At 48.0% G+C, this 26336-nt stretch overlaps 1 protein-coding gene across 3 annotated transcripts in view; it reads right to left on the reverse strand.

Annotated features, from left to right (window-relative positions):
• The window catches only part of SEMA4G (semaphorin 4G), a 698845-nt gene that overhangs the window by 176580 nt on the left and 495929 nt on the right, over nucleotides 1-26336 (reverse strand). For all 3 annotated transcript variants that reach the window (XM_086922681.1, XM_086922680.1, XM_086922682.1), the window contains exon 9: nucleotides 213-376. In XM_086922681.1, the coding sequence (XP_086778807.1) occupies nucleotides 213-376 (164 nt within the window). The remainder of the gene's footprint in view (nucleotides 1-212; nucleotides 377-26336) is intronic.

Consider the following 26336-nt stretch of genomic DNA (forward strand, 5'->3'; position numbering starts at 1 on the left):
GTTTATGATGGCCCCCAGCCGTCATCAGCACACGAGCGCCGTAGTGCATGACGGCTGGGGGCCGTCATCAGCATGCAAGGGGTTAAAGGACAGAAGTGCGCCCAAGGAGAGCCCCGCAATGGAACGCTGATGTTCGAAGTCATTCTACTCACAGACACAGTGGTAAAGCATAATTCTCCTGTATGCACAAAGACAGTTCACTGCCATCTTACCACTGCAGTGTGAAGGCAGCATAGAAGGTGGTGGTGTCCCACGCCCCGGTGTTCAAGGTGTACACGCTCTTGAGCACCTCATAGTGGCGGATGAAGCAGAGCAGGTTAGCTTTCAGGAAAGATGTCCACTTCCGCTGCAGAATCTTCTTGCCTCCCATGTCGCCCTACAAATGAAATAAAAGCTTGAATTAACACCTTTATTGGGTCTGCCATCTCTTCAACAGTGCTAGAGGCTACCCTGCGGTTTCTACTGGTGCACGAGAAATGCTGCAATGGGAATGTTATGATTTTTTCAAGGCACATCGACTGAAAGTGATGTGCCTGAATATTCCGGTGAATATTCCGTAGAGCAGAGCTCTGTCTAACAGAAATACAAGAAAAAAATGAACTGCAAAAAGCTATAAGCCAGTAGATCTTGCATGAATTAATGCATTTCCTCAAGTAATCATAACTGAAACCTATGCAACCACTCTTAATGACAGATGACAAGTACTGGGTGTGCCTATAAAAGTCACCCCAATAATGCAACAGTATATAAAGTAATTGGAGGAGAACAAAAGTAAATGATTTCCAAAATGTATTTTATCTTTTTCAACTTGCAAATTCCCAGGTTTGACCTTACTTAGATGTACCTGATCTGATTCTCAGCCATTCAGGCACAAATAACTGTGAAACCATGAACCTGACAGGCTTGGTCTTCCTGTAACCTGAAGAAGACCTGGTGTCGTCCAGTTAGCGCTCCATGGGAAGGCTTGGGTGCGGGTTAATAAATCACAGTGGTACTTTAAACAGAAACAGAATGTGGCCCTCAAAGATACCCCAGGCTGTAGGACACTTGACTGACCTACTCTTACCCAGGCCTACTCCTCAACGTGCTGGCATCAGTATACGAGTCGATCACTCAGCATCACGCAAACTAGAGCAGTGCACCATGAAGGGCGGCATCAAGCAGTCCCAATGGATAAAAAGTCTGGTGACCATTTGAAATGGTCTCCACTAGATATGGGCATTGAACTAAATATGATTGATTGAACCAATTCCAAAATCTAAATGTAACTTGTTGGATGTTTTTCCATAGCAAACCATTTAGGACCAGATTACGAGTGGGCGGGCTTTATGGGATGTTGCGGATCTGGCATATTTAGGGACGATTCTGGCTGGTATCCCCACGCCTAAATCTGAAATGAGTATTCATTGTCTCCGGAATGGGGAATAACTTTGCATCCCGAAAATACCAGATGAAAATTCACATTTTTCCTGATTCTGGGGACTAATTGTGGAAAAGGCGACCACACTATAATGTGTCAAACAATCCACTACCTATAAACATACTACTGTAGCTGGGAGGACAGCACCTTCTCGACAACCATGGCCAAGAAGGTGTAAGTCCTAATGATGCAGCACAGTCCCTTCGGGTGAGCAAATGCATGAGTTGCTCCCACTGTATATACAGCGTTTTTTTTCTTTTTTCTTTTTGTACCTGCAAACAAAGAATGTCGTTTTGGGCAAAATCATATGTTGTCTCCGACCCATGTAGTCGGGTTCTATGAAAATATATCAGGTAATAAGGTTATTTTTTACATAAAAATCTTCTATTGAATTTTTCTCCTATAGAATTGTGTCCCACCTTACTAAACATCCCTCTCTTGAGAAAGGTCCTTTGCGACGTAGCTTTTGTTTGTGAAAATCTCGGAGTTCATGGACTGTGGAATCTGTTCTGGTATTTCTCAACGCGGAGAACCTGTTCATAAAGTAGCGCGTCTTTATCCCCTGGAGTTCATGGCCTGACGGGAGCGGGACGGCCGCGCAGGGGACGTCAGATTCATTTGCGCACTCTGCATATTTCTGCCACCAAGTGAACCGAGACCGGTCCGGAGCTAGTCTGGAGAGAGGTCATCAAGTTCACACCGGCCTGTCTCGACCCGAAAACAACACCCCAGCATGGGCGTCCGCAGAAATTTTTCCAGGGGGGGGCAAACCTGGCAAATGAAGAGGCGTGGCTAATGTTAATCAATAGGGGCGGGGCTAAAATGGCAGACAATCAGGATCGGGTAATACTCAGACCAAGCTGAGAAAAACAAGCATTGGCATAGCCAACAGGTCTCGCCTTTGGGACCTTACAAGTATTTAGTTATGCAGCAGTCCCAAAGGTGAGACCTATTGGCAATGCAATGCTTGTTGGTATATTGAGGCATATTGAGAGGCTAGGGGACTGGGTCTCGATGTCGGGTTGGGAGCACAGCAATGACCTACTCAATTTGAATGCGTAGGAAATACAACCGAAGGCGTGAAATGAAAGGTTCCCTACCAGGAATAACAGGAAGGTAGAAAGTTAGGCTGGTTAGAAAGGTAAGGAGAGGTAGAGGCAGGCATGGTGGTGAGGGGAGAAACATATGCATGCTAGGAGAGCGCTTAGAGGGAGGGAGGCGAAATGGGAATAGGCACTGAAAGGTGGGTTGGATAAAGACCGTAGTGAGGCAAACAGAAGGGTTGCGAGGGGTGAAGGGTAGACAAAGAAGTGAGGTGTGGAAGAAAAAGATTCAGGTGCAGAGATAGGTAAATTAAAGCTGGAGAGGGGAGAATAACGCAGTCGTAGAACAAGAGAGGGCCAGGTAGAGAGGGAGAGAAGTGTCAGAGACAGGTAGAGACAGCTGAGGAAGAGGGAATAATAAAGACTGAGGCAGAAAGGTGAGGTAGAGGGGTGCGTTGATATAAAGGTAGTGCAGAGATGAGTCAGAGAGCTGTTACTGAAGAGGAAAAGAAGTAGAGGTATTGAGAAAAGAGTAAGGTACTAAAAGAAGTAAGGGGATGAACAGAGGTAGAAAGAATGGAAGGGGAGAGAACACGTAGAAGATGAATTTCAGGGTAAAGTGAGCGATCAGGCAGTGCGCGTGAGGAGTGGGATACAGAGGGATATGTGGCATTGAGCGCAAGGTGTGGTGTACAGAGGAATATTTGGCAGTGAGAGCGAGGTGTGGGCTACAGAGGGGGATGTACGAAGTTACAACGTGTACTTTTACAACGCGTGCCGTTACTACGCAACTTTTACAACGCAAGTCGTTACAACGACTTGCGTTGGGGGGCGCTGGATAGAAAATATTTTAATTTACTATTACAACTCCAGTCCCCGTGGATAGTAGGGAAGGAAATGGATAGTAAATTAAACTATTTACTATCCTGGAGTGCCCCCCAGCGCAAGTCGCTGTAACGACTTGCGTTGTAAAAGTTGCGTGGTAACAGTACTGTGTTGTAAAACCTTTGTTGTAAAGGTTGTTCCCCACAGAGGGATATGTGGCAGGGAGCGCGAGGTGTGGGGTACAGAGGGATATGTGGCAGTGAGTGCGAGGTGTGAGGTACAGAGGGATATAAGGCAGTGAGCACGAGGTATGGGGTACAGAGGGATATATGGCAGTGAGCGCAAGGTGTGGGGTACAGAGGGATATGTGGCAGTGCGTGAGGTGTGGGGAACAGAGGGATATGTTATGGCAGTGAGTGCAAGGTGTGGGGTACAGAGGGACATGTTGTGGCAGTGAGCGCGAGATGTTGGGTGCAGAGGGATATCTTGTGGCAGTGAGCGCAAGATGTGGGGTACAGAGGGATATGTTGTGGCAGGGAGCGTGAGGTGTGGAGTACAGATGGATATCTTGTGGCAGTAAGCGCGAGGTGTGGGGTACAGAGGGATATCTTGTGGCAGTGAGCATGAGGTGTGGGGTACAGAGGGATATGTTATGGCAGTGAGCGCAAGGAGTTGGGTACAGAGGGATATGTTGTGGTAGTGAGCGCGAGGTGTGGGGTACAGAGGGATATCTTTTGGCAGTGAGTGCGAGGTGTGGGGTACAGAGGGATATCTTGTGGGAGTGAGCGTGAGGTATGGGGTACAGAGGGATATCTTGTGGCAGTGAGCGCGAGGTGTGGGATACAGAGGGATATAAGGCAATGAGCGCAAGGTGTGCAGTACAGAGGGATATGTAGTGGCAGTGAGTGCAAGGTGTGGGGTACAGAGGGATATAAGGCAGTGAGTGCAAAGTGTGGGGTACAGAGGGATATAAGGCAGTGAGTGCAAGGTGTGGGGTACAGAGGGATATAAGGCAGTGAGTGCAAGGTGTGGGGTACAGAGGGATATAAGGCATTGAGCGCGAGGTGTGTGGTACAGAGGGATATAAGGCAGTGAGTGCAAGGTGTGGGGTACAGAGGGATATAAGGCATTGAGCGCGAGGTGTGTGGTACAGAGGGATATAAGGCAGTGAGCACGGGGAGTGGGGTACAGAGGGATATGAGGCAGTGAAACACAGGGTCAGGACGTCCTGCCAGACATGACAGGGTGCATACTGGTAGATAGATGTTATTGACATGAGTCTGTGTATGTTTTAATGGGATATGAAATCCGGGCAATGCTGCAACCTCAATTTTTGACTTGGAAGTATAATTTTTATTTATAAAGTTTTATATAGCGCTAACAAGAACCCAAAGGTTATCAGAGTGCTTTACAAAAGGTTATCAGAGCGCTTTACAAAAGGGTGGAAGGAAGGTCAAAAACCCAATATCTACATCAAGTAAGAATACACAACATGAATAATCGCATGATTCACAGACAAATGACACAAAGGAGAGTGGCACAAAAAAATTCAAGCTTTTGCGCGAGGTATCCTGTGGTGGGAGAGCCTCAGGAAGTGCTAACACTTTCCTCCTAAAACCATACAAGTATAATATGGGTCTGGTAGCTTAGTTGACTAATGTGTCCACTGTGGGGGCCTAAGTTTGACCTCATGGCCACAGGTTCAAACCCCGGAGGGTCCACTCAGCATATCATCCTTCTGAGATCCATAAAATTAGTATCATTGAGTTGGATAACAATAAACATCTGTTATTCAGTGCCAACATACCCTTCTGGGTGAAGGTGCGCTTCACAAATACACGCTATGTTATAAATAGGATTCGCTGCCCACCTGGAGGGAACAGGTGTTATATGGCTACCAATTTAGTTTAGTCCCCTAACACCTCACAACTGTACTACCTCTGTACCAGTAGGCAGCTCTATCTAAGTAAACCTCTGCTTCTTTCGTCTACCTCTTTCCCCTGTCTTGTTTCAACTGCCTGGTCTCATCCCAGGCTCAAAACTTTACAGCGTGGTTGGCCCAATGGCTGCAGTCAGTAACTGAAAGCATAACAGAAACAAGAAGACATTGCACTGAACTTGCATAGAAAATTATAACTAACAGCTGATTACAACAATATTTTCGATGCCCATCTTTCACACCGCATCCTCCATCACACTGCCAGGCAGTGCAACCAAAGTGAAGAGAAGAGTGACACCAAAACGCTTTTTATAATGTACTTTGGCCCCTCAAAAGGGTGCCCTATATAAATGCTACAGTACAATACTGTATGCTGATTAGGCTCATTTTAATTCGCCAGTCAGATACGGCAGCCATTATATCAAAAGAAACTAACATGAGTCGACGACGGGTGTTTTGCTGCTGCTCTGAACAGATTTAGATCAAGCCTCGTCAATAGCGAAGAGCAATGGATTTAACTCTGAAGTCTCCCCCACTTACAAGCCACATTTTACATGGCCTGCTCCTCCTCCTTGCATTTGCTGCAACAGGTGGGTCAGCTTAGGAAGTAATCATACCATTCATGACAGTAGACAGTACAATCATGCTAAAGCTCAGGTGTCCACTTAACCAAATAACTTATTCAAAGCTTACTGAAAAAGGATGAGAAATAGCATTCAAAGTCAACTTCTAAATGATTTATAGTATGGTTGAGCTCAACCATCTTACTGAGCCATAATGCATCGATTCCCCCCAGAACTTAATTCAGAAGACCTCTTGCTCTCAAGCTACACAGTGTTAAAAGGAGGTCTTGGTATCCAGACCTAACCACTCGTGCTTGAGGCGCGCAACTCAAAACCGGCCATTGTCATTCTGTTTGTGATAATCAGCCACAGACAGAATGACAATCGGCAGGAGGGGCTGCGAGGAGGAGTGTGAGGCGCCCCATCAGGGAGTTTAGGCCTCTGGCAGGGAACAGCTCTGCTCCCTGCAGGGCCCGGAATTATGGATAAAAGACATCTGTAAAAGCATGGGCAGGCGCAGGAGGGGTGCTCCAGGGAGGGGGGGGCAAGCTCCCCTCCTTGCCCCCCCCTGCGGACGCCCATGCACCCCAGCACGCCTTGTACTTGGCGCATTCAGCAATAACAGCTAGGAATTCCTAGTTAAAATGTCCCGTTTAAACTCCGTGAAGAAACTGTCACGGAGGCTCGCGCCACGGGCCTATCAGTGGGGGAGGGAAGAGGTCAAAGCTATCGGCGGGGGGTGAAGGGGTGGGGGACAGTTTTCATTTACCTCATGCAGACTCATGGAGCCCGTGCTTGTTGCCTTCTAACGAGCTTAACGATGAATGTGCCCCAAATCGGAATAAACCTGAGCATACATTGACAAAGCCAAGAGGTCTCACCGTAGAGACCCATTGGCTCTGCCAATGCCTTTTTATCATTCTGGACTGCATCAAAGAAGATACGTACTGCATGAAGACAAGATAAAATAAGAAAAAGAATAAAAGAAGAACGCCGTGTCTTTTTGTTGACTCGTGAAAGAGTTAAACCTGCACACATGCAGCTACAATGGAACGCAGGCTAGCAGCCGCATCACTGCATGTTAAAAAAAAAAAGTGGATAGAGCTGTGGGTCAGGGTAGCAAGTCGGGGAGGGCAGGGAACAGCAACGTGGAGCGGGCAGAGAAGCAGATGAAGAAATGAGAGCCAAGACTTTGTGTGTGGGGGGAGGGGGAGGGTGGGGAGTGACGGGCCCTTGCTGTTGGCATGCAGAGCCCGGTCAGGCCGCATGGCTCACACAGCGCCAATAAACAGGACACATACACCATAGACATACATGCCAACATTTGAGAAGAGCAAAGTGGGAGATTTAAAAAAAAAATCGGGAGAATGGGGCCTTGAGTCGGGTTACTGTCATGTATGCGCTTTGGAATTGTGCTGCTGTAGGATCGGACATTTGAAACGCAAATGCACGTTTTTTTCTTACCTTTCAGAAGCATGGAGCGCAATGGCAGGCAGAGAGAGGGTGATGCAAGTGTTGTACACTGGCCTGGCAGGTTGCTGGCAGTGCATCCCACCCCACACCCCCTTGGGCAGCCAGTGCTGAAACAGCTTACCCTGCACACACACAGCTGCCCCGCCCCAGTAATTCACAGGTCTTTAAAATACCATTCCCTTGTTTAATGACGCTTTGTTGGTTTTTCACCCCTTCGAGAGCCCCTGCATTGCCACTCTTTGCTGGAAGAATTAACACTTTACACAATACCGAGCCCCATCAGCTGAAACCCCAGAGGAATCGTGTTTTTGCTTGCAGGAATCGGGAGGCGGGAGGCTAGGCTAGGCTCGGTAGTATCACGCCTGAATCGGGAGGGTTGGCATGTCTGCATAGATGGTATGTGCCCCAAAAGACCACGTGCGGTCTTCGCCCATTTATTTCATAGCCTCTGACCACACCTAGCCAGAGGATGCACAATCTGTGTTTACAGGCAGTGCTGGAAATGGAAAAATAGAAGTGCAGGTACTTTGTACCAAAGTACCTGCTTGTTTCTGAGAAGTGCTGGTACTCTCCAATTAACCCCTTCGCTGCAGCAGCAATTCCGCCGCAGTGCTAGGGGGGAGGGGGGGCTGAGCTGCGCTCGCATGCTCGTGACGGAGCCGCTCCGTCACGAGCCTCGTTTGAGCTGTGCTCATGACGGAGCGGTTCCGTCATGGCCCCGCCCGCTCAATGGAACGTCCAGCGCAGGCGCGGAATTCGCGCGGCGTAGGCGCGCCGAGCGGGCCATAACGGTACCGCTCCGTCATGAGCACAGCTCATCCGAGGCTTATGACAGAGCAGCTCCGTCATGAGCATGGAAGCAGTTAAAAGTATTACGTTTTTCTTCAGAAGTGAAGGGACTCTCTCTCTCTATCTCCAAATAAAAAAAAAGGTGCTAGTACTCAGTAGAGGACAGAATTGGACCATTACAAGCATTGTTTATGGGGCATATCTCCACTGCGGGGGTGGAGCTAAGATCGTTACAAGGGAACAAAAGCACAAGAACAAACAAGAGCAACATCCGGGCGTGGAACAGAAGAGCGCGGAGGAAAAAGAACAACATGGAGAAGCACGGAGGCACACATGCAAGAGTAATATTAGTGTGGCCATGGGACAAAAACACATGACAGAGCAGCGGGAGAGAAGCATATGAGAGAGACAACTTGAAAACCTGTGCATTCTCATGGAATGCTTAAACATGAAGAAAAAGTTAGCTCCCCAAAAGCAAACAGTGTAAAGACACAACATGCAGTGCTTCATTTGTTAAAAAAAAAGTGCCAGGGCCCTTCTCAGGAGGCCACTGCAGCCTGCACCACCATTGCCAATAGCTGTACCAATTTAACTACTAACCACAGCACTCCTACAAGTTTGACAATTCAACCTATTCTAGGGCATTGAAAGCTATAATAATGGCGCGAGCAAGGTGATGTTCTTCTTGTTAATGTATATTGACTTATTAAACCCTGTTGTTGTGCTCAGCGCCACCATGTGGTGGATAACCACTAGTTCCGGTGCTGACAATTAAGTGCCGTAGCCAAGTAGCGTAAACCACTAGCTCAAATTAAGCACTGGACACAAGTACTTCAGCCATACTCCAGTTAAGGGCCACAGATTGTAACGAATAAGAAGTAAGCAAACTGGAATGACAATACAGCCAACCAAGGAGAAGCAATGGGCGGACTCTTGGCCTCCTGTAAGCTGATTATAGTTTTACAACCTGTTTAGTAGATGAGATCTAAAAAGCTGAACCATGCCTTTCACCCACTCCTGTAGTGAGTGAGCAGTGATGCTGAAGCAGTAATCTGCCACCCCAAGACAATTGTTCGGTCCTACGAATTCCAGACATAGGCCCATTTAGAAGAGCTGGTCTGTTGTTGACCATCTCTATGAACCACTAAAGAAACCTCTGGTGGAAAGTAAGCCAGTTAGAATAATGATGGCTTTGGGAGGGTGGGCAGAAGGCCCTACCCTCCTGGAATTTTTGGGCGGTGGTAGGGTCCGATGGTGAAGGGCACAGTGATTGGTCCAAGGGGCAGTGTTACTTAGGTTTTTGAGCTTCAGTTACCAGGGTTAGGTGCCATTTGTAGCAGGTCAGGTCAGAAATAGCATTTCTCACCCACTCATCCCTAAACGTGGTCTTTGATGAGGTTGGTGCACAAGAAGTAGGAAGTAGTTTGTGTTTTGTTGCTTTATGAGCAGGTGCACGGCTATTCCTACACAAGTTTAAAAGGTATATAAAAGAATGCATTGATCAATGTTCAGACCCAGCTGAATTTTGGGGGAAGGGGAGTTTATGGAATGAGAGGACAACAGCGGTGGATGCAAAACAGATGGATATGGGGTATTATGTAACACCACTGGTGGCCTGGTGAAAACATTAGATCTCTTGATTGTTTCATATGCATGCCACACTCAAATTGTCGTGTCTCTTTCCAGAAATGGTCCTGACATGAATAAATCATTCCCGGTGTGCATGCGAGAAGTCGGTGCCTGGATGGAAGTGAATTGCCTTAGGTTGAACTCTTCAAAAACGGAGGTCATCCTATTTTGGAATAACACTTCCTTTTGGAATCCTTCTTAGCGGCCGGACAAATTAGGTTCTTTTCCGTTTCCTGTAAAAAATGTGAAACAGCTTGGAATCCTGGTAGACAATAAACTTACTGGTATCAAAAAAGGGGGAATGGGGGTGGACGATTTTTGAGTGGGGTCCAATGTACTCGTCCTGAGAAACAGCTATCAATAGAGTTGTACAGAGTTCCCCAAGGGGAGCTTAAAGAATTTTAGCTCAGCCTTTCTTCTCTCTCACTCACTAAAAAAGTGGGGGTTAAGTGCATGGTGTAGACCCTTGTCAGAATGTAAGGATACCTCACACAGGCTATCGGCAGGACCACAACTGTTGCCCCAGCCGATGACCGTCCAGCGTCATCATCGGTACCCTGCTCCTACGGCAGGCTGGCGGTGCAATGCCCGTCGGGCAGCTAGAAAAGCTGCACTTTGGCGGAGATCTTCTATTCCGTGCCAACGGGTGTGTGGGTGTGAGGGGCCTGTAAAAAGGTGCAATAGTGAGCGTGGTGGTGTGCAGACAATAAACTTACATCAAAAGATTAAAGTAATAGGGTAATTTCTACATCTTTCTTGTGCTACACTTGATTAGGAAAACAGCACAGTTTCTGCTGCCTAATTTACTGAAAACAGTGGTCCTTTGGCTTGTAATTTCCAGGGTGGACTATGGCAATGGTCTTTATGCCAATTTACCCAATGCTCTTCTGAAAAAAAGCTGATTTGACAAAATACAGCACAGCAAAATTGCTGATGAAAATCCAGAGGTTTCAGTTAGCCGCACAGGGTTTGGTGAGGCTTCATTGGCTCCCTGTTCATCTAAGGATTCTCTTCAAAGGGCTCTGCATCACCTATAAAGCACTTGAGGGTCAAGATCCACCCTTCTTAAAGAGAAAAACTCAGGAGGTACGTTCCCAACAGGACCCTTAGGTCCAGTACAGCTATGAATTTGGTGGCACCTCCTACAAGCTCTCCTCTTGGGGATGTAGAGTTTTGTGGCCTGTACAACTCAAAACTGGAACAGGCTTCCTTTGGAAACGAAATCAGCCCCCTCTCTCTGGAGCTTCCGCAAGCTTTTAAAAACGTGGCTTTTCACTAAATCCTAACTGTGTTCTCTATGTTTATTTATTTCTTAGAGCTGAGACACCTCTGGGTATTTGTTTGCACTGCACTTTACAAAACTCAAATCATATCATGTGTGATGAGGGTGTGATTGGATTTTGGTTGCTTTGGATGGGTTCCTTGGGAGAGGGGGTTTATGGATAGTATATTTTATATATAAAATGTATAGTGAGGCCAATGTTTATGATTAGTATGTATGACAGAGCCAGGTTGTTGGGGGTTATTGTCGTTCTGGGCACCTGTTTCATGAAAGTGGCCTTTTCCATACTATAATGTGGTCAGTTGTTGTTGGAGAGACATCCCGCCAGAAGGCTTTTTTGAGCTGAGTCTTGGTAAACGAAGGTTTGGTTAGCTTTTGGTGGGGGCAAAGAGCTGCAAAAGAAGTTGAGGCTGGGTCATGTAGCTCGGTGCCAGGGCAAAGTCTTCATGCTCTGTGTGTTTTCAGCATTCTGTGCACAACAAACATTATGCAGACAGATTGTGCCGCATTTGCAAATTCTGACCAGGGGACTGGACACACCAGATTTTTCTAAATTTGCTTCATAAAATGAGATTAAATCAAATATAAAGACGTTTAGAAGATTAGATAGTTGTCATTGATAACGTTTCAGTCATTTTCCTGCATATTTGGACTTCAGAATGTTGTAAAATGTGACCGTCTGAGAGATCAGTTTCCCCTTAGTGGTACAGAAAGTATACATGAGTTCAAGCTCCGTACGATCTTTGTGAGAAAAACCTTTAAAAACTTCAAAAAGCAATAAGAGAGCTCTAGAGAAATCCATTTCGCCAATTAAAAATGACAATGGTGCCCAAACCACAAAAAAATATTTTTGATTGCTATTAAAAAGAAATTAAATGCCTGTTGTTATTCCATTAGTAACATACTGCAAAAGAGTTACTATGGAGCAGTGAAGGCCACGCATGTTGCCAATAGTGTCTCTTTCATTAAGTGTGTCTGGAGAGTGTGTGTGTTACTTCTGAATATAGTCATGTGGCGTGGCGGCGAGGGAAAGAAAGATGATTCATTTTTAAGAAAGGATTCCTATCATTAATCATCACTCAGCTTGTTCCTGACGCGATATGAAGGAAACATGAAGGCTGTAATATTAATGATACCTTTTCAAGAGTGATAGGACAATACCATTCCTGGGGGTCACCATAGGCCAGGGTTTCAAGAGAAACCACCCCTGGTCTCTGTTACCAGTTGCAATAGTCTTTGGCTGAATCTGCTTGAGGGTTACAGTCTTTGGGACATTATCTTATAGCCCTTAACCAGAGATGCCCCTGGACGATGCTGCAGCCCCAGGCAACTGCGAGTGGTGAAGTGTTTCCGGACACGAAATTACTGTATCCACAAAAACTGGACCCATTTCCAATGAGTGCAGTTCTACACCGGGTACAACCGCAGATGTAGAGGTAGGGACTGAGGGAATGGCACAGCCTGGCCTCCTATAGCACCATGGAAGGAAGCAGACAATGCTCCCCGCGGCGAGGACACAGCCTCCACTCAACGCAGATGCTTTCCCCACTCTCCAACTCAACCCGCCCGACCCTCACCAGCATCCCTAGTGATATTTACCACCAACTCAGAGAGAGATAGTCAATGGAATTGTGCTAAAATGTAGATTATTTCCGGTTCAGCACAGTTATTCCCAATTGTAGCACAAAAACTTGTAATGATCTTTGAGGAGATACGTGCTGTAACAGGCTGTAACTGGCGAGTCAGGGACCCTGATATCCCCACACCTAAATCCGATCAACTCGTAATAAGGGCCTAGATCTATTCGCAGGACAAAGCAGGAGACATTTCACCAGTTAAACACATCGACTGAAAAAAGGAGAGATAATTAGCCATCAATAACCAGTTGATGGGTGCAGCTACAATACACTGGAGGTTTCTACACAACAGTTCAGTTCCCAAAAACGGATATGGCAATAACTGGATCCTTGTGAAACCATTTATTATTGATCAAATGCAAAGTCCACAAATGTTCCAAATAGAAAATGGAGGGTTAGACATTTACTGAATTGTTATGTTTGTAGGGCAACAATATCAGAGAAGCTTCAATGTTGCACTACTAGCATATGTTGGTCAATGGTTGTTATCTACGTTCATCTTCCAGCCCGTGTCTTCTCTACCCGCGTCCACTTTTTTCCAGTGTAGTTTTCATTATTCTCTTATAGACTAGAAGCAAATAAACTCTGCTAATCTTTGTCCTTTCAGCTCATACAAACCATTATTTGCCAGTCCGCTACAAAAAGAATATCTTCTCTTACTTGCCACTGATTCATTCCAACAATATAACGTCCATGTGCTTTCTGCACAATGTTGTAACCATTATCCACTATATGCTGCTTTGACAAAAGCACACTCTAATATCAGGCAAAAAATGCAGAAAAGTTGAACTATTCCAGCATTTCTAGACCTCATCACACATCGTCAGATACCCACCACCACATGCCTTAAATCCTCATTCTTACTATCTTCAGTACAACTGAGCGTTGAGGCGGATTAGGTGAAAGGGGGTGGGGGGGTCATTTTGAGCCTTTGAAAAACTTGCATCTTAAGGTAAATGTCGAGATCCTTGCAAAAAAAGACTGAGGATTTTTCACCTGAAGAGATTCATTTTATATATCTTATCTGTAAAGCAGAATGCCTGTCTGCTCACTGGCTCAGTTTCCACCTGCATCATGTTTCCTGAACTATATTTATTCAAGCTATCATGAGATGATGATATCGATGTTTCCATACTAAATTACATTCTGTACTCTACTCTTTGATGGAACAAGTTCACCTGGAGCAGGATGAAGATGCATTGCTCAGATCAAAATACCATATCATGTTCACGGAGGGATGATGAAGGAAGTGACATTTTTTACACTTTTTGATGACGCACTGTTCAGTGAATGAAGATTTGTGTTGTATATTAACGGATAGCGTACCATCTTATGATGACATAGCTGTGGGACAAGAGATACCAGCAAAATTCTCCATGAAATAATAGTATCTCCCGGCACATAATGACAAATCATCCTGTAGTATTCTCTTCCTAGTGATTTTTATACGATTCTTAGAGGATTCCAATGGGGGCATAGTGCAGGACTAGGAAACCACTAGGTAAAAAGCAAGAAAAGGTTGGGCTTCCATTATAGAAAAAAAGTGGTATGAGACTCATCGCGGAGTTCCTTTAGTAAAGATATATAAGAGGTATAAGATAGAAAACATGAGATTAGGAAATCTCTGAGGAAAACCGTCATTAGGACCAGTATCCTAAAGAATTTAGTAATGGAATAACCTATGTGTTTCCTGTGATGTGCCGGGTTGCTCATGTGGAACGCTTATGGTTGTCTCACACAGGCACCATTCCCAGAGTAGGACATAGCTTCTGCCAATATGTGAGGACATTATTTTCCAGCCACGATGCCCAACTACCTCTGTCTGTATTTGTGTTTGCTTTCTAGTTGTGCATGCAGTTTTATAAATAGACACCTCTATGAGTTTATGTCTGACAAGGAACGTGCTCCATGGTATAGCCTTGAATAAAGAAGCCGAACACCCAAGAGGGTATCAAAGAAGAAATTGCAGCTCTTTGCTCTAGTTCTTACTTTCATAGAACATGTATCACTTTTCATAACATGATTGTATTGTCTGAATGCGATCCTGCTGTGGCCCTTCTGGGGTTTCCCCAATACGTTAAATAGTATTCCTTAATGTGATTTTTCTAGACTAATCCAAGGGGGTCCCCTTGGAAGGAGCTTTAACAAATGTACTTGATTTTTTCTGCTCCGAGTCAGGCATGGCGTTGAATGCCATAAGATAAAAGTATGGTCAATGTTTTAGAGGTTTGAATATTCAGATACAGACTTCTAAAACCCAAAACTGAACTGCAATCAATAAATCTGTGGCCTGAGCTGTAAACCCTATTTTGTGTGAACATCGCATAAGTCGTTTTCATAATTTGTGTCTCCCTCAAAACAAGCATGGAGCAAGCACAATTGTCCCATATTTTCAATAAAATTAGTCTGTCAATTGGTTTATTTCAACATTTATGAGCAATAATATTCTATAGCATATTTTGGTGCTGGATAAACCCAAGCTGGTGTGAGCATGAGCCCGGGTCATTTATATAACCTAGTTATTCTACCGCACTGCTGCTTTAAGCAGCCGTGCCAAGTTCCCCGCATCATATGTTAGACTAATGCATTTCAGTGTGGTGGTCCGCATTACCGCACTGAAATGGAAAGTCATACATAAATGGCATAGTGTCTCCTAGGCTGTGAAGCCATAGAGCTGCTGATTACGCACCAATAATCAATGCAGAGTGAAATTAAAGTTGAATTTAGCAGTGCACCATGCACGCTCTCCCAGCAGGCTTTGGGGCTGACTGAGCTGCTCTGCAGCTCTAGCTGCAGAGCTACAATGTAACAATAGTATTACCCATGCAACATTACTGATTGATAACATCAGTGAGAGCAACGTTGTGAGCAAGTGTTTGTTGTGGGAGGGAGGCTGCAGTGGTAATGGCAGAGCTGCTCCGCTCTAAATTTTATTGAAATGAGAATGCAGATCCCCGCGACCGCCCATAGCCGACCCAACCACATATACCACTGCGGCCGCTGGAACCCTCCTCCACTGCTGAGATTGAGAGTCAGTTTGAATTACGCCCGGGCGGCTGGCGATTGCCGCAGGAGTCATTGCATCCACGAGGCGGCCCATACCGAATTAACCCTCCACTCGCCACACAAAGTAAGTGAGTCAGTGACTTCTGTTCAAGTAATCCTATGATAAGAATGTAGTTTGATGTAATAGGGAAGCACCTTCAGATGGACACTAAAGAGCAGGGATAGCAGAGAGGGGCACTTGGCTCATGGGGCCAGGAGAGGATGGGCGCTGGCAGACGGATGGTGCATTGATCGTAGGAATGCCTTTAAGATTTGAAGTGTGTGTAAAGAGCAGCAGGTCAATGAAAGGGAGAAGGAAGGAATCCAAGCTGTGAGGCCCAACAGTAAAAGTCACCCTTACTTAGCTTCTCCGCCTTTAGATGCACACCAAGAGGGCAGGGGTTTGGCCCGCTGTAAGCATAGGCCAATGGGAGGTACTAGAGTTGGTAGAAAGATGGCCCATCAGCCAGTTGGGCATTCTTTGACAAGATGGAAGGGAGTGGAGCGGATCAGTAGCAGGGGAATCAGCGTTGAGCTGAAAGCTCAAGATGCAGTCGGACTTATTGGGGTACAGACCCAAAGGGGTTCGCCGCAGCAATAAATGCTGATACAGCGCACAGGGTCATGTATTTTAAACAACCCTGGTCCCCAGTCCAAATTACGTAGGTGGAGCAATGTTTGGTAAAGATGGCAGCAGGTTTGAGCCACATGACCATTGTCCACAGCTGTTGCGTGCTCACCTGAATGTTCCATTTGACTTAACCGGAATTTCAACTAAGGCATTGCAGACTCATCCGCTCAGGCCACTCAGGCCTTCTCGCGGATCGGTGGTAATGCACCCACCTTTTGCACATTTAATGGCCTTGGTGAGGGACACTAACTTCATGTCACCCAATATGCCACGCCAGCCGATGTGCCTGCCACATACCAATTGCATCCAGGCAGGTTCCTTGCCTTCAGAAAGTTTCAGACAACAATAAAAATCTCAAGAAAACTCTGGTGATGAATAGACCTGCAAGGGATCCATGATCGAGTTTTGTCTAGTGGAAGTTTGTACTCATAAAGTAGCACAGAGAGTTAATATGCCTGCTGCAAAGCACGTGCACCATGCAGATCACAGAAGTGCATATGTTGTAAATTGTTCAGTGGGTTACTGCTTTTGTCGAACAGATCCTTTTATTAGTTGCAATTTATAAATTAATATCCTGATATAGAACAGTGAACTATTAACTGTCATCAAAGGACTGTGTGGGAACTGCAAGGTATAGGTTAAAAAGTAGATTTCTCTCCCAGTCCTTCATTATCCTATTGTTGCAAAAATAGTTACATTGGGTAGAAATCAATTCTCATTACTAAAGACAACCCCCACCCACGGAGGTAGATTTTAAATTCTGATTTTGTGCTTCTCCAGATCAAGCACTCTTAACTGCACCCAGTATGAATGACCTATGAGTTATTTCCTACACCTCTTGCTTAACATTTCCTATACACTGATTACACACGTGTGATTCTTTGTCTCTGTGTGATGCAAAATGCTCTGCCACCATACACTGGTATGACTAGCTCTATAAAACAAAACAAAAGCATGTGAGAGAGTGTTTATGGAGACTTGAGGGACGTGGCAAATTACAATCGCCTAAATTGCTTGATTTTGCTCATGAGAAAGTGTCACTCATAGTTGTTGAAATGTCACTCATAATTACACTGAAATTATGAAAATGTCACACATGGCAATCTGAAACCTTGGCAGCCATGTTTAAGAGCTAGCAGGCAGAGTTGAGGGACAAGAAAAAACTATGCAGCCTCATAGGCAACCGACGGAGGACAGTTGATGCACTTATTTCACCTACAATCAACAAGTGTTTCCTGTTTGTGTAGGACTGTGGGCAAAATGTGACTTGGTGGTAAAATCATTGCACTGGCCTTATGAACTCCAGGTACCGCAATGCAATGAAAAAACAGGATTTTGTGCACAACACAGACCCAGTGGCGTAACAAAGGCCCCGGGGCCCCCAAACTCCAGGGGGCACCCTCAGCACAGTGTCCTGGCCACAGAGCTCCTGTTTGAGTCTGGAGGGGGCCCCTCCAAAGAACTTGCAGGGGGGGGGGGGCTCTCAAGTATCGTTACTGCACAGACTTGGCATCAGTTACCTGAGGCTCTCTTGATGTTTGCTTGGTCTCTGCTCCCAGAAAGTGGGCCCTCCTTTGAATGGAGTTTCCACCAGACACCAGCGTTAGAAGTGGGCGGGGACGGAAGGGCACGGCGTGCCCTTACTTCTTAAAATTATGTTAGTCCGTTCCCCTACTTCTTAGTTTTGAAAGAGCGTACCGGGGACTGTAAAATTGCCATACTTTAAAGTACACCTTTTTTTCTTTTTCACGCATGAGTGGTGCAACGTGAATATTCAGAAGGCCTCTGCACTGCGCCCGGCCTCCTCCCCTTCCCCGCTGGGTCTAATGGGCCTGCAAAGTGAGACTGAAAGGGCCATCAGTGTAGCATAGTGCGAAAACGGCTACTCTGATGGCCCAGTGGCTGATGTAAGCTAGTGATCACACCTCATTTGTGACGACGCTGCCAGCAAATTTACATGCCAATTTAAAGCTGCTATTAGTTGGGTTTTGTGGCAGTGATATTCACAGTGTTTACCTGCTGAAGCAACGTTCATTAATGCCTACCAGACTGTTTCCCGGCAATCTCGGCCCGGAGGTGCACCGGGGCCGTTTTCACGCCACTTCTAGTTCTGTTGACAGTTGTCCTCCCCATACAGGCCCCGGTGTAACACACACCATTCCAAAGATGTTTGAGAAACCCAAGGGCAAGAGTGGTTTTGCACCCATAACCAAACGAGTAAGCTCATATTTGGAAGCAGTATTTACACCACCTCCTGACCCATGTGCACATGATTTGGCAGATTTAATAATTGCATGTACTAACAGATTCGCCCCCCTGCAAAGCCCCATTGATAATGACGCCATCTGTGCAGACAAATCTTTTCCAACTCAAGCAATGACAGCCCCGGCGTTTGACCCCAGTATTTAGGAGTCTGTTAGTGATTTAAGAAAATATTCCAATGTTCTGAAGTCTATGATTGGTGACCTTATGGGGATGATGAAGGGCAGGAGCAGTGATGGGGCAGGAGCAGTGATGGGGCAGGAGTAGTGATGGGGCAGGGGAGGCGACAGGGCAGGAGAGGAGACGTGGAAGGAGAGGCAATAGGGCAGGAGAGGTGACCGGGCACAAGAAGTGACGGGCAGGTGACATGACAGGCAGGTGATGTGACGGGCAGGTGAGGTGATGGGCAGGTGAGGTGATGGGCAGGAGAGGTGACGGGGCAGGAGAGGTGACGGGGCTTGAGCTAGAGCAGTAACCGGGTGTGAGCGGTGAAAGGACAGCAGCGGTGAAAGGACAGGAGAAGTGAACGGGGCAGGAGCAGTGAACGGGGCAGGAGCAGTGAACGGGGCAGCAGAAATGAACGGGGCAGGAGCAGTGAACGGGGCAGGAGCAGTGAACGGGGCAGGAGCAGTGATAGGGCAGGAGCAGCGACAGGGCAGGAGAAGCAACAGGGCAGGAGAGGAGACGTGGAAGGAGAGGCAACAGGGCAGGAGAGGTGACCGGGCACAAGAAGTGACGGGCAGGTGACATGACAGGCAGGTGATGTGACGGGCAGGTGAGGTGATGGGCAGGAGAGGTGACGGGGCAGGAGAGGTGACGGGCAGCAGAGGTGACGGGCAGCAGAGGTGACGGGCAGCAGAGGTGACGGGCAGCAGAGGTGACGGGCAGGAGAGGTGATGGGGCAGGAGAGGTGACGGGGCAGGAGCAGTGAACAGGACAGGAGCAGTGAACAGGACAGGAGCAGTGAACAGGACAGGAGCAGTGAGCGGGGCAGGAGCGGTGAGCGGGGCAGGAGCGGTGAGCGAGGCAGGAGCGGTGAACAGGGCAGGAGCGGTGAACAGGCCAGGAGAGGTGACGGGGCATGAGCTAGAGCAGTAACCGGGTGTGAGCGGTGAAAGTACAGCAGCGGTGAAAGGGCAGGAGAAGTGAACGGGGTAGGAGCAGTGAACGGGGCAGGAGCAGTTAACGGGGTAGCATAAATGAACGGGGCAGCAGAAATATACGGGGCAGGAGCAGTGAACGGGGCAGGAGCAGTAAACGGGGCAGGAGCAGTAAACTGGGCAGGAGCAGTAAACTGGGCAGGAGCAGTAAACGGGGCAGGAGCAGTGAACGGGGCAGGAGCAGTGATAGGGCAGGAGCAGCGACAGGGCAGGAGAAGTGACAGGGCAGGAGAGGAGACGTGGAAGGAGAGGCAACAGGGCAGGAGAGGTGACCGGGCACAAGAAGTGACGGGCAGGTGACATGACAGGCAGGTGATGGGATGGGCAGGTGAGGTGATGGGCAGGAGAGGTGACGGGGCAAGAGAGGTGACGGGGCAAGAGAGGTGACGGGGCAGGAGAGGTGACGGGGCAGGAGAGGTGACGGGGCAGGAGAGGTGACGGGCAGGAGAGGTGACGGGGCAGGAGAGGTGACGGGGCAGAAGAGGTGACGGGGCATGAGCTAGAGCAGTAACCGGGTGTGAGCGGTGAAAAGACAGGAGCGGAGAAAGGACCGGAGCAATGAAAGGACAGGAGCAGTGAACTAGGCAGGAGCAGTGAACGAGGCAGGAGGTGCGAACGGGGCAGGAGCAGTGAAGGGGGCAGGAGCAGTGTCGGAGCAGGAGCAGTGATGGGGCAGGATAGGCGACAGGGCAGGAGAGGAGACGTGGAAGGAGAGGCGACTGGGCAGGTGACATGACAGGCAGGTGACATGACAGGCAGGTGACATGACAGGCAGGTGACATGACAGGCAGGTGACATGATGGGCAGGAGAGGTGACGGGGCAGGAGAGGTGACGGGGCAGGAGAGGTGACGAGGCAGGAGAGGTGACGAGGCAGGAGAGGTGACGGGGCATGAGCTAGAGCAGTAACCGGATGTGAGCGGTGAAAGGACAGGAGCGGTGAAAGGACAGGAGCGGTGAAAGGACAGGAGCGGTGAAAGGACAGGAGCGGTGAAAGGGGCAGGAGCGGTGAAAGGGGCAGGAGCAGTGAACGGGGCAGGAGCAGTGAACGGGGCAGGAGCAGTGAACGGGGCAGGAGCAGTGAACGGGGCAGGAGCAGTGAACGGGGCAGGAGCAGTGAACGGGGCAGGAGCAGTGAACAGGGCAGGAGCAGTGATGGGGCAGGAGCAGTGATTGGGCAGGAGAGGCGACAGGGCAGGAGAGGAGACGTGGAAGGAGAGGCAACAGGGCAGGAGAGGTGACCGGGCACAAGAAGTGACAGGCAGGTGACATGACAGGCAGGGGATGTGACGGGAAGGTGAGGTGATGGGCAGGAGAGGTGACGGGGCAGGAGAGGTGATGGGGCAGGAGAGGTGACGGGGCAGGAGAGGTGACGGGGCAGGAGAGGTGACGGGGCAGGAGAGGTGACGGGGCAGGAGAGGTGACGGGGCAGGAGAGGTGACGGGCAGGAGAGGTGACGGGGCAGGAGCAGTGAACAGGACAGGAGCAGTGAACAGGACAGGAGCAGTGAATAGGACAGGAGCAGTGAACGGGACAGGAGCGGTGAACGGGGCAGGAGCGGTGAACGGGGCAGGAGCGGTGAACGGGGCAGGAGCGGTGAACGGGGCAGGAGCGGTGAGCGGGGCAGGAGCGGTGAGCGGGGCAGGAGCGGTTAACAGGGCAGGAGCAGTGAACAGGGCAGGAGCAGTGACGGGCAGGAGAAGTGACGGGCCAGTAGAAGTGACGGGCCAGGAGAAGGGAGGGGTCGGGGGAATTGAGGAAGCAGGAGTGTTGATCGAGCATGAGCAGGAGTACTGACTGGACAGGAGCAGTGAAAGGGCGTTTCCCAGGGCGACTGGAAGGGTAAGGGGCCAGTTTAGTTTGGGGGGACCGGTTTTGTACAAGTGCAGGAGTTTTAAAAACACTGCAAAGTTATTTGTATATTCAGCAGATTTCGGTCAACAATACAAGTGCCAAGATAACTTTGGTGATCAATGTACCTGCTGGAGGGAGATGGGAGCATGTTTTGTCTAGTGGCTATTTTACTCATCTAAGGTAGTGCAGAGGGGTAATATGCCTGCTGCAAAGAACATGTACCATGCATATCAAAGAGCAATATGTTATGTGTATAGTTCAGTGGGTACTGCTTTGTGTTCACTTCCCGAATGAAAGGACACTTGAATACATATGGCCTGGCAGTTCGGGCTGGACTGTTCACATTGTGCGCAGGATCAGGACTGATTTGCATATGGCTGGGTCCAAACTGGAATGGCATGGTGAGCAAAAAACGATGGATTTAAGCCCCGATCTCTGAACTGGGGTGAATGTATGACCTTGTTCTGCATTCTGTCCATCAATTGTTCTTTTTGCATTTGTCACCCCGAGTGGGACGGGTATGCTCAGACATGAGTCCTGTGCTCTCCATGCCAATGGAATCAAGCTATCCTGGCTGATGAGGGCTGAAAGCCCGAAACCGGTCCCAGGATGCTTGTTTCCAGTCCAGGGAGGACCTGGCCTGGCAGTTCGGGCTACACTGTTCTCATTGGGCACAGGATCAAGACTGATTTGCATATGGCTGGGTCCAAACTGAAATCGCATGTGAGCAAATAAACAATGGATTTAGGCCCATCTCTCTGCACTGGGGTGAATGTATGTTATTGCTCTGCATTCTGTCCACCAGTTGTTCTTTTTACTATATTATGATTGAGCAGCCAGCTGGCTGACATGAATATGAAGGAGCCTTTGTTGGTTTCTGTGAGTCTAGATTCTCCTGATGAGTCCCTTTCTCTTCTGAGCCCTGCTTAACACATGTGTATAGGAGGAGCCCTGCATTCATGACCTCAATGTTTGAGACAAAAAATAATCATGGATTTCTGAACAATGAGAGTAAAAGCATTAAGGTAACATGTTGTTCCTGCTTATATTTCACATGCTTTACATAAACCTGTATTCCCTATGAGTGTTTGCTTTTTCCTGAATTAAACCTCAAATAAACATATCCATTCTTTTAATTAAATAACGTTATAAGCTGTAACTGGTCAGTGAAATGCTAAACGTACTAAAAATTGGATGTTTTGCTATTTCTAGCCACACCCCTGACTCCACCCACTGATTCAATCTTCGGTTGTTCCCGCCCCCTGATTCTCCACCCACAGTTCCCCTGCTTTTTTAGGTTTCGCTGGTGAGCGGAGCCGATTAGGCTCCGCCTCCAGAGAAATCTAATGAGTATAGTAAGCACTATGGAAGACGCCCCCCCGTCCGATTGGCTAGCTCCATAAACGGAGCCTAGCCATTGGACGAGGGGCCTGTCCGTCAATGCCGGACCAGACACGGGGGCGTTCCCGACATTCTTTGGCTTTTGCCGACGTCACGGGACGCCGGGAACGCCCCCGAGTCTGGTCGTGGTGATTGCTGCTGTCCTAGGCATGTTTTTCCCCGGCACGTTTCCCGCCTCCCTCCCGCCGTTCGTGTTCTCTCCCGCCCCCCTCCCCCCTCACGCCCCCTGTGTCCTCTCCCGCCCCCTCCCGCCGTCCGTTCCTCTCCCGCCCCCCCCCTGTCCTCGTAGGCCTCCCTCCCGCCGTTCGTGTTCTCTCCCGCCCCCCTCCCGCCCCCTGCCCGGGAGTGAGCCGAAGCTCTGCCCGGGCTCCTGAGCCGCTGGTAGAAGCAGCCGCGCAAGAGCAGGCAGGAGGAGAGCCAACAATAGGAATGGGCAGCGGCATGGGGGCGAGCTCAGGAGAGATGCGTGCCAGCGAGGAACCTGAAGATGGCGCTTTCATGTGAACTGGGAGGATGGATGGACGGAAGGCTCAGGATCTCACGATTTGGAACTTACCAGCGCCTTCTCGTGTCTTGCTCCTCCCATGTCGTATTGGACTATTATGAGTATCCTTTCTCAAAAGAGTTTTGCCTTTTGTGTTCACCCACTCTTTGGTCGTTCGCAGCTCAGCTGCCCAGAGCAGTCGTCCAGGCACAGAGAGACGAGCCAGGCACTTAAAAGAAATAAAAAATAGTACAAGCACTTCTTCTAAGTGATTGTGATTTGATATCGTTTCAGCGCTGCGCCTGTTTGATTTGCGACACTCTTTCTCTTTGAGCCAAAACTCGATGTTTGTGTTGCTTTATTTTGAGGTGCTTTGATGCTTTTAGTGTTACTGTTTTGTGACTTAAAGAACATTAACGAAATGTTATGGTGAAATTGGATTCCGTTCAGTGTTTATTCTTGAGCGCAGCAGTTGTTTCATTTCCGTTGCACCATCTAGGTGGTCCTTTTGTTGGCGCTTTCATGATAACGTGATGAGGAAGCTTGAATCATTTGGCACATTCTCTTTAAAGGCACTACATAGCAGTGACTTATTAGTGCTTTAGATCTTAAAGCTGCTTAGTGGGTGCAGCTGTTAGAACTCATGGAGTATAAGGTCTAAATCTAAAGGAGGGGGGCGGGTTTGAGTGCATGTTGGTCGCGACAGAACTCTTACGATGAGGGACGGAACTTTATCCTTCTCCGCCCCTTACAGCAGAACTCTTTTTCCCCAGCCTGTTTCCAGTGTCTCTGTGTGTGCAGGGCCGTGTATGAGAAATCCACGGTCAGCACTCGGTCTTCTCTGGCATCCTCAGCCAGTCCTAGTGGAGTCTAACCCAAGTCGCCTGAATTCGGTGCAGCGTTCCGCTCCTGTTGCTGCACATATCCAGCCTCTCCATAGGGTCTTAAAACACAGCGGTCCATGTTGCTAAACCACCCTTTTATAGCAGACGCACGGACAGTGCCTGATGAGAGGAGTGTGTGTGTCCTGCGCATGGGTTTACCTCCTCGAAACACGCACACCCTGATGGAGGTTTATCCGGGGTGATCCCTGCAGTTAAACCAGGGTACGGTTGTTTGTGGGGAAAGATGAAGCCAGCTTAGATTTGCACTGTCTCATATCTGCAGAGGGTGAGGAGACAACCACCCTGGCCCGTATTTATTTGGTGGGTAGTTAATTATTAATATACAGCAGAGCTATCTTCTACGGTGCAGCAGGCAACCCGCCCCCTCTCTGTGAAACGGTAAGTGTGGTATGTTACACAGATCTAAATAGCACATTGCTGCCGTTGGAGTGGCCTTGCAGTGCTGTTCTAGTGTGGACAACTTCACTCCCTGCATACCACAACTACGAACCTGTTCTCTGGTTCTGTTGGAGGAGCTCAGCAGTGTTGAGTGTCGTTATGAGGCGGTTTTCAAGCACTTGTTTTGTTGTGTAACTGTGAGAGGTGTTTGCAGAGCTGGAATGGGAAACAATAGCATCAGTGAGAACCACTGTGGTGTCTTGGTGTGTGAGTGATGTTCACCAAGTCACGTGCTATCTGGGAGGACTGCTAGTCCTATGTGCATTATTTAAATTGGTGTATGTGTCTTTGGGAATGCCTCCTCAAAATACCTGTATCCACCCATACATACATTCACAATGAGACATGCATATGAAGACGCTACAGTTCTTCACACAGCTACTATAAGAGACTGTACAATGCATAAGGCAAGGAAATTAGCTAATTTGTTAAAAGTGAAGATTTGTAACCTATTTAAGAAAGTCCTCTAAATTTGAATACTCTTCCTAAACCGTTATATCGGTTTGGATTTTATTTAGATTGTGCATGCAGTCAGGATGTGACTATTCACACTAAAATATCTAGAGCCTGAAGTAGAGGCTCAAGTTGTCGTTGACCTGTGTCTGCTGTTGCACAATTTTTCTTCAGCAAGCTTACCAGTGATTTGTTACTCTGGTGTCTTGCGCTAAACGCGGTGCCATTTTAATGCCTATAAAAAAACAGCCTCTTTATGCGTCTGACATTCTTTCTCACACACTGTTGCTGCTGCTCTCTCTAGAGTTCATTCACCACTTCATGCACAAACTACCTACCCCACTCGATCTTCCTTTCTGTCTATTCTATACAGCTCTCACTCCTATTAATGGTCACATAATTCCACTACACAAATACAATACACACAACACAATTCAGACCCACATAATTCAACAACTAATAAATCCAATTCAAACCACATCATTTTACTACACATAGCATATATTCTCTCAGCTGCAAACAAACAAAAAAATAAGTTATAAACATTGTCAATTTGATTACCAATAGCTCTTAACTTTCACAAATGCAAGACCGATTGCATTGTAAATGCTTGCTTTTTTGGGGGTCTTTGCTTCTGGCAAGTAATCTCCACCACACAATCACCCGAGCCAAGTAAGAAAGCATCCATTCTGGGAGAAAGGACTGGAGATTTGAGAAGCTCCTGTTGAACGGAAGGCTCAAAGTGAAAAGAAAAGATAATCTTCGCATCTCTATATGGATTGTAGGCTCCTCCTCCAGAGAAATCTATTGAGTATAGTAAGCACTATGGAACACGCCCCCCCGTCCCATTGGCTAGCTCCATAAATGGAGCCTAGCCATTGGACGAGGGGCCTGTCCATCAATGCCGGACCAGACACGGGGGCGTTCCCGAGATTCTTTGGCTTTTGCCGACGTCACGCGACGCCGGGAACGCCCCCGAGTCTGGTCGTGGTGATTGCTGCTGTCCTAGGCATGTTTTTCCCCGGCACGTTTCCCGCCTCCCTCCCGCCGTTCGTGTTCTCTCCCGCCCCCCTCCCCCCTCACGCCCCCTGTGTCCTCTCCCGCC

Source organism: Lissotriton vulgaris, chromosome 5 (genome assembly GCF_964263255.1).
Source record: "Lissotriton vulgaris chromosome 5, aLisVul1.2, whole genome shotgun sequence".
NCBI lineage: Eukaryota > Metazoa > Chordata > Amphibia > Caudata > Salamandridae > Lissotriton > Lissotriton vulgaris.